Genomic DNA, 9,300 nt, shown 5'->3' on the forward strand with positions numbered 1-9,300 from the left:
CTATTTCAATTCTTCCTGATAAACAATAAGATACACTAAAATTTAGCATTCTGTACTAGACAGTCAGAAACTAAAATGCAGGCCAATTAAGTGCTCGAACAAAGTTGATCAAACAAGTGGAAGAAGGCATCTTTTAAGCCTCGCAAGCATATACCACGTATTCTTTAAACCATGAAATCAAAGTGGCAAATTTACATCCATTGTCATATTTAAACAGCTTGATTTAAACTTTTAAGAAAACAAAAGACAATGGATTTAAATTAAACCTCTCCTATTACATTCGTCGAATCTGTAGTAGGATGAGGTGAAATTAGACCCGGAACATAAACGTCAATCTCATCTCTCCCTTAACCTTCAAAAGTGAAAATTGGTTTCTTTGAACTTGAATCAACCAAACCTAGCATTAGAGGATATTGAAAAACAACATCCACCTTACCAGTCTTTGTGAACCCGGTCATGTCTCTGATATCACTGTCTAAAGTCACATGAAAAACAAACAGAATCTACGTCTCCTGGACGTTTCATGAAGTCTACAACCAATTCATTTTCAGCATTGAGAGCACACTTGGATAAGCACCCTCCCATGACACATAAGATAGCACGTTGCCCCCGTGGCAATGCAAAGACAAGTGAGGGAACAATTCATATGTCTCAAGAGCAAGACCAAAGGCAATAATTCTCAATTCATATCTCAAAAGCAGTCCAGTACAAAGTTTCATTGACCAATTTTGGCCGTTAAATATAATATATCCAGGAAAACCAAATTCAATCTTCTTCCAAGTGTTAAATTTCAATGAGAAAACATGAATTGATTTGGCTTCATTCAATTGTTGAATAATTCCAACCACCTTATGATCATTCAGAGAGGTTACATACCCAAATCCCCAAATAATATTGAAAAAGGATAAAAGTATTTCAACTTCTAGAAACAAGGTTTTATATTTATGATATTGATTAGTAGCAGGGTTGTATAATATAAAGTATTTTACATATCTTTCACCTAAACAAACCAACCCAGTTGATGATCCTACCAAATTAATCTCATGTCTTTCATCAACATCAAAATCAACATTTAACCTAACCAAATTGTTATTGCTTAAGTAGATTCAACAACACTATCATTATTGTGAAAAGTACCGGAGTAAAAATAAAAAGTGTTACCAGATTGGATAAAAAGGGATTCAATGAGTGAACCTGGGTGAGTTTGATGTAAATAAGTATAAAATTGGGAGAAGAAAAGGAAAATAAAAAAAATCATTCATTAGAAATTACCTTGAATTGAGTTAAGGGTTTGATGGGTAAACAAGGACGGATGTGATGAATTATAAGATCATTAGGGAGATACCTTTGTTAAATATATTCTCTTTTAGTTTTGTCACTCTTGTCGTCTTCCATATCTAACCTTTTACCTTTCTTCACTCAAACTTGGCTCTAATTGAAGCGGTAGCCAGTGCATTGTAGAGGGGTAAGATTTGACTTGATGGTATGATTATTTACATCTAGATTTGTACGTGGCGTTTGATATGAGGAATAGGAATAAGAGGGATGAAGAGGGAGAATAAAGATAGGGAACTACTAGGTGGGATAAGGATAAATATTTGTTATTCCAAGTTACCTTTACGGACTTCTTGCTTCTCTCCTTATTCTTTAAAAATCATTGAGGGTAATTTAGTCTTTTCAACTCACTTTCTATTCCTTTCCCTTTTACCACCCCACTTAGTTATAGACTTATAGGAATGGAGGGATAAGAGCCTAAGAGGGGTGTATAATCCCTATCTTTAAGTCCCTTCTAATCCCCATATCTCTAAACAAACACTACATTTCTTCTATCATTCCCTTCTTATCCCCATAAACAAACACCCTCCTAGTATTCTTAAGTAGTAGTGTAGCGTGAAAGAAGACTACACAAATATTTGAAAAGTTGCACCAAATTGTCCACTTGTAATTTTGATATATTTTTTTAATATGGAAGAATAATATCATTAATAATTGGCCATACTACATCTACCTAAGTAATAACTTTTGGACAATACAGAGTTAGAGAAAAGAAAATAACTTTTACGGAAAAAAAAAAAAAAAAACATTTTTTGCACAATTCATAATCCATTGCTTCAAACTTTACACCGCAAGCAGTAATTTTAGATATCTTCGCATCTTTTCAAATAGAGACCTTTGCAATCCAAAATGACATTCTCATCGTAGAGTTGATGACAAGACCCAAACCTATATGAATCCTGATCACCTTCTAGTAGAACCCTCACAAGACTCGTATTTGAATCATGCCTAATTTCAATGAGATATAATACCCCCTATGGCCCTTGATAAAAGTTTCACGAAATTAATTTGCTGAAATAGATCTATATATCCCATAATTAGTTATTTGGCTATCCAAGAGTTACCTAATCTGAACGGAATAACTACTCAATCAAATATAATTCGACCCAAATGTACTTAAACCAAATAGCTCAAATCACTCCAAATAACAAGTCACAGCCATAAAAGCTTATACTATTTAAAAATATATGCATAAGACACATCATGGTCTGTAACAAGTAATAAACAAAGTTACTCCATGCAACTCAAACCATAACAATTTAGAACATCATTTAAACACATAAATTCATTGATTTCATTCCATCATGGATCATTGATAAACATAAAGTTAAATAGCTCAAAACAGATATTAGTCTTAACAAATAAATTATACACTTTTAACATATTTAAAGCAAGGAGTAAAGAGAGGATGTTCTTAACATAACAAAGAGTCTCATAGTTCAAATCAGAGGTCAGTTAAGTTATTGAGCTTCACATCTCCACAGACACCGCCACAGCACAAAAGCAAAACCGAGAAAGTCATAAGCTAAATTGAGACAATGAGCTAAAGGAAGCAGGTAAAACAGAACAAATAAAAGGCAAAGGCATAGAAGGTACCTGTTCTAAAGCATTGGGCAACTCCACACTCCACAGGAGGAAGAGGTGAAATTTGACTCGGAACATAACTCGCCATATAAGTGCTCCCCAGGTTTTCATTAGTTTCAAATGTCACAATTGATTTCATTGAACTCGAAACAACCAAGCATGGCACCCAGCAACGAGGATAAACAACAAATATCTTGCCAGCCTCTGTCAACCCGATCAAATCATCAAATACAGTGTCTCTCAAATCAGAATAAAAACCCTTAACCACCCTTCCCGGACGTTTCACAACGTGTGTCACCAAATCATCATCAGAGTTGCGAACGCCAACGGATAAGCACCCTCCCATGATACATAAGGTAGCATTCTCGGGTGCTCGAATAGCCAAATCAGTGAACATAGCAAAAGTCTCAAGACCCAAATCAAAGGAAACAATTTGTACATCCCCATTATCATTATCATCCTCCTTTCTCCAATACAAAGTCTCATTAACCAACCTTGATCGACCCACTAATCTACATTCACCAATACCAAATTCAATCCTACTCCAAGTGTTAGTCCTCAATGAAAACACATGAACTGAATCGATCTTGGCTCGAAACCGGAACTGAGAGATTCTAACCACCTTATAGTCATCAAGAGAAGATACATAACCAAACCCCCAACAAATATCCCTTGAATTTTGCTCCAAAAATTCGAAGTAATATCTATGAAATTGATTAATTTCAGGGTTCCATAAAATGAAATATTTTCCAAGCATTTCACCTAAACAAATCAACCCATTACATGATCCTACACATCCAATACTTTCCCTCCTAGCAACACGAAAACCAGTCTTTAATTCAACCAAATTATATTGACTAGTACGAACATATTCAACCTCAACATCATCATTATCATGATTATTGCATGTATAAAGGTAAAATGTTTTCCCAGATTGAATAAAGAGAGTTTCAATTGGGGTAAAAGGGTCACTATATATAGATTGTTTTATATAATCCAAGAAGAAATTGACATTAAAATTCCATTGCTTTGAAATTAGCTTACATCGGATTAACGGTTTGGGGGGAAGCCGCGTAAGAATGTGTTGAGTTATGATTTCATCAAGAAGTTGAGTTCCTTCAACATCTTCTCTTGTTTTCTTGCTGTTGTTCTTATCGCTTTCTTCCATTTCTCTCACTTGTTTGCGTTTAGTTTCAAGAATGAGGTCTGTTTAATCAGATTAAGAAAACTGCCTCATTTTATGTTTTCAAAGTAACGTTGATAAATTTTGTTTTGGGAAAAGGAGGTCAAAGTTTTATTTTCACGATGACCACAATAATTTAACAATGTGGTGGTTGTAAAAGTTCAAGAATTAATTCCTTAAAGAAAAAAAAAAAAAAAAGTTCAAGAATTAATATCTTTTTCACCCATCTAATTTATTGAAAAGTAAATGAGATATTTGGAAATAAAACAAAATATTAAATCTAATCTAATATTATTATATAAATAAAGTAGGCTTTTTTGGAGAGCGCCCCACGTAAGAAATATATTTCGACCAATAAGAAGAAAGATTTGTATTTTATTATTGAATTAAAAAAATTATGTCGCCACCTACGTAAAAGTAACGAATTAGATTTGATATATCTAAAATTTTAATGCCACGTAGATTATAATCCACGAATTAAATTATTTTAATGAAAAAAATAAAGTAAAAATATAGGAAAAGATAAATTTATTAATTCAATACTACGAGTATAAAAAAATCCAAAAAAAATATACTAAAAAAAAATTTAAATGATAAACGCTTATAATAAAGTTTGATACCTATCATTATAAGATAAATTTTGATTGTATTTATGATAAGAAATACAAATTGTTCGTTAATTATAATTAAATTAAAATTTGTGATACCTACCACCATAAATTGACACATCATACGACACAAACAAAATTTCGTATCAATAAAAAAACCTCATCAAGCAAATTTTTGTTAGTAATTTTGTGTCAATTTTTGGTCATCAATGGCCGGGTAATTTTTAGCTTAATTATTAAAATCCTATGTTTAAATTAGTATTTCTAATTATTACTTACATTGTATTGATTTGGGATACTCAACGATTATATGTTTATGTTTTATTTACTAAATGTTTTTTTACATGCAGATCTAACACATCATACGACACAAATAAAATTTCGTATCAATACAAAGCCCCATCAAGCGAGTTTTGTGTTAGGAATTTTGTGTTAGTTTTAGGTCATCAATGTCCGGATAATTTTTAAAGTTTTATGTTTAAATTTATATTTGTAATTATTAGTTACATTGTATTTGTTTAGGATACTTAAAGATTATTTGTTTATGTAATGGCATACGATTAAATGTTGCATACTTAATATATGGATGACTTTGGTTATTTTTGGAGATGATGAAAAAATTACAATGCATAGATTTGATATAAATGTAAAGATTTAATTTATATCAATTTCAGTTTGGCTAATATTTCACTATTCAATTTATCCATTGATGTAGTAGGTTGGTTGTGGACGAGGTTGGTGATTCTATCGAAATAAAAGATATGGTAAAACAATGAATAATGATTTGGGATTTAAATTATTAAAAATTTATCATTTCACATTAAAGATTTTATATAACGGAAAAAATATTATGTTTAGAATTTATTTATATTTAATAAATTCATTATAAATTATAGTAAAAAAAAAATATTAAACTTTTGTAATTTTGTCTAAAAGACTTCCATCTAGTATATACATAAAAGAAATTGAAAAATCTATACTATTATTTTAAAACGAGGAGTAGGAAGGACACGTGTCATCTCCATGTTTTTTAGGATAAAAAAAATATTTCGTTAATCATCATTCTTGTTTTTTTATCCTCTTTTTCTTCCCAAACAACACTTCGTTAATCATCATTCCTGTTCAGCCTATCCAAAAAAAACCTGTTGCAAAATTCTCAAACGACACTATCTTCTTCAGTTTTTGTATTCAAAATTTATAAATAAATTGATTTCCATTTATTCATTATTACTTGGTCAATCCTCTTTCTATCCCCTCCAAACGATCTCCCTGATTCAAATCGCCCTTAATTTCTCATATTTTAAGTCAATTTTTATGTACCCACTCTGAAGATTCACCAAATTCGAAATTTGAAATATACACATATTTGATTTCGCTGAATTGAATAAATTCAATTCCACCCAGAAGGTTGTATTTGCGTCGGCGTTGATGAGTATTTTTCACTGTATTGCTCTGCAATCATGAAGTTAGTCATTTTAATCATTTGATATAATTGCTGGAACAACGCAATTGCTTAATCTGAAAGTCTAGGTGATAGTCTAGATAGTTGGGTATGCTTTTGTTTTATAATAATAATTTTTGTTTTATAATAAACTAGTCTTGAACTCGTGCGACGTACGGCTGTTTAATGTTTTATAATAATTATTTTTGTATTTGTATTTTTGCTTAGTATTTCAAAAATATAACAATAGTACTCCATAAAAAATATTTTAATAGTAGTGTTAAATAAGAACTCCGTATTTTAAAAGAACTAATAAAAAAAAAGTATTTTAAAAGTAAAACATAGTTAAAAGTCTATCAAAACTTTTACAAAAAAAAAAATAAAAAAAATTAAACGTTTGTCATATTGTGAAAAACTGCATCTTAAAGTTGTTTAGTCAAACTTGCAAGTTTTATTTTTCAATATTAATATTCTTTAACTCTCTCTAATCATTAGTATTCTATAATATGCATTGCATATATGTAAGGTTTCTATATCTTTTTTTTCCTTTTGCCATATGCAATATTGTGACTTATAAGACAGATAAGTTTTGAGTCTTTAACTATACCATTTTTCTGCCACATATCATGTATTCCCCGGTACAATATACATAAGAGGGCTACAAATTAAAATTTTCCAAGTTATTAAAATTGCATTATACACCAAATTGAAAAAATTGGCTCACCTAAACATAATTTGCAGCCCGCTTCAATCTTCACAATGACCTTTGTGCAAAGTAAATAACAATTTTGTTAAATTTGAAAAACAAGTTGATCATACATAATAACATAAATGAAACTTAAAATATAAATACATATATAGTGGAATGAAAAGTAGAAAAGAACTTACTATTTTCAATAGGGTGATGGGTTTATGAACAATTAACTTCCCTTTATAAATAAACACAAATCTTTCACCCCCAAAAAAAAATAAAAAAAAATTAAATAAATAAAAAAAAAAAAACTAATTTTGGATTTAACATCCTATATTTACATTTTTAAAACGACCTGAAGTGACACCTTTGTAAGTTAGAGAACATTTTTTTCATACAATTTTTTTTTCACACATTAGTTTGAAAAAACTTCTTTTTTTTTTTTTTTTTTTTTTTTTTTTTTTTTTTTGACATGATCAATTTTCATGTATAAAATTAGTTTGAAAATTAAGGTATTTGTAAGGGCATGATTAATTTTCATGAATATAGTTAGTTTGAAAATTAAGGTATTTATAAAGACATGAGATTAATTTTTTTTTTTGTTAAATATTTTTTTTAATCTGAAAAAACAAGAAGTAGACACGTGTCTTCCAACTTCCTGTTTTAAAATAATAGTATAGTTTTGTTTATTTGTTTTGTTTTTATTGTTCCCATGAATTAAAAATTTATTATTTAGTTCAAGAAGATGTAAATTTTGTGGTTAATTCAGAAAAATACTCTGTATTTGGTTAATGATCAAATTATTGGGTATTATATCATTTTAATTGGGTTACTTGTTGTTTCATTTTGATTATCCGTGTTGTTTTGTTTTAATGGTTTCATTTTATCTCAGTTGAGACTTTTTGTAATTCTCGATGATTCACTGGCAAATTTATTTTTTTGATTTAATTTGTACATTCTGTTGGGATATCTTTGTGGTGTTTTCAATATTATTTGATAGTTGAAGCCTAATGGATTTATCATTTGTATGTTGATTTGGGTTTTTTAGAAACCTTTGTACTACATAATTTGTTTTTAGTGGATTAAACTAACCTTTTAGAAAAATTAGGGTGTTAAGTATTTTATTTTTAAGTCTGTATTTATTCTTATTTGTGGAATTATTAAGATTATGGGTACTTGAAGAACAATATGAATTTACATTGCCAAAAGTGAAATTATGAATTTTATGTGTATTCCCATGATTGGAAGTTAAAAGTCTTGATACTCACATAGTTGTTCATGAAAATTGATTTTGGCACACCACTCATTGATTTTGACACACCCCTATCGGCCTTATGTGTGCCAAAATCAATTTGGGTGTGCCAAAATCATTTCCCGTTGTTCATGTGATTGTCTTACTGCGAACAATCGTTGCAGTCTTTGATCGCAAATATCTTTAATCTCACACTAGCAAAAATTATAAATTTAAATCTATACTAATATTTAGTAGCAAGAACTTTTGCAAACAATATACGTTGTTACGTGTCCCACTCTTATTGGTATGCTTTTATTTATTTTTTTAACATTGTTTTTTGGAGAATAGAAGCCATTTTACTACTACATTTTTGTATAATACAATTTCATTTTACTATTGACTAATATAAATATTGAATATAACAAGTCTTCAATTGATTTTTTTTTTTTACCGAATTATATAATCCGTGCATCGCACAAGTTAAATACTAGTTAAATTTAAATTCGCTACTTAAATGATAAAAAGGCATGTACTTCATATATTTTCTTTTAAGGGTAATGATATATGTAGCCTTTAAGACTATATATAAACATTAAGGATGTGTTCTATTCACCTGATTTTTACTTATCTGAACTTATATATTCTTATTTGAACTTTTTTAAACTTATTAGATCTTATGTAACTTATTTTAGTTGTAATTTGAACTAGAGCAACCTTTATCAGAAATTATTTTTTCTGAACTTAACTTATTTGAAATTATTAGGCTTGAAATAAGTAAAAATAAGGTAAACAAAACGTATCCCAAATATACATCCTAAAATGGAATTAAGTTGGGAAATCATGACAAAATCACGCGTAAATTGGTGTAATTAATATTAATCTATCCTCAATATTTACTTCCTCCTTTTACTTTCAATATTTGTTACTTTAAAGATTCCTTAAAACCCATGATTGAGAAGTACAAATGTGCATGTGGGGTTAGAGAGAGATAAAGAGAAAGGAAAGGTAGTTGGTAACTATTGAAGAGATAGATAGAAAAAGTGTTGGAAAATGATGTCAAAAGTACAAAAAAATAAAAGAAAATTGATGACAACTCATCAAAAAGAGGGAATATTGTAAAAAAAAGTACATTATTTAAATAGAAATAGGCATGCAGTTTTAAAGCCTCCAAAAAGGAAAGTAGGCATGTAGGTAAGGGACGGAAGGAGTAAATGACACGTGATG

The 9,300-nt window shown here is 29.5% G+C and overlaps 1 protein-coding gene and 1 pseudogene across 1 annotated transcript; both read right to left on the reverse strand.

Moving 5' to 3' along the window:
* LOC110726409 lies at positions 1 to 2,569 on the reverse strand (annotated as a pseudogene).
* A 309-nt stretch (positions 2,570 to 2,878) lies between these two features.
* Positions 2,879 to 4,087, reverse strand: LOC110726419 (F-box/kelch-repeat protein At3g23880-like). The gene has a single exon (XM_021905901.1). It carries the CDS (start codon positions 4,085 to 4,087, stop codon positions 2,879 to 2,881), a length of 1,209 nt encoding a protein of 402 aa, XP_021761593.1.
* Between the last annotated feature and the right edge of the window lie 5,213 nt (positions 4,088 to 9,300).

Source organism: Chenopodium quinoa, unplaced genomic scaffold (assembly GCF_001683475.1).
Source record: "Chenopodium quinoa cultivar QQ74 unplaced genomic scaffold, ASM168347v1, whole genome shotgun sequence".
NCBI classification, from domain to species: Eukaryota; Viridiplantae; Streptophyta; class Magnoliopsida; order Caryophyllales; family Amaranthaceae; genus Chenopodium; species Chenopodium quinoa.

Bases quoted from the DNA above. Each gene is read 5' to 3' on its own strand.
- LOC110726419 (XM_021905901.1), bottom strand. From the start codon at position 4,087: ATGGAAGAAAGCGATAAGAACAACAGCAAGAAAACAAGAGAAGATGTT.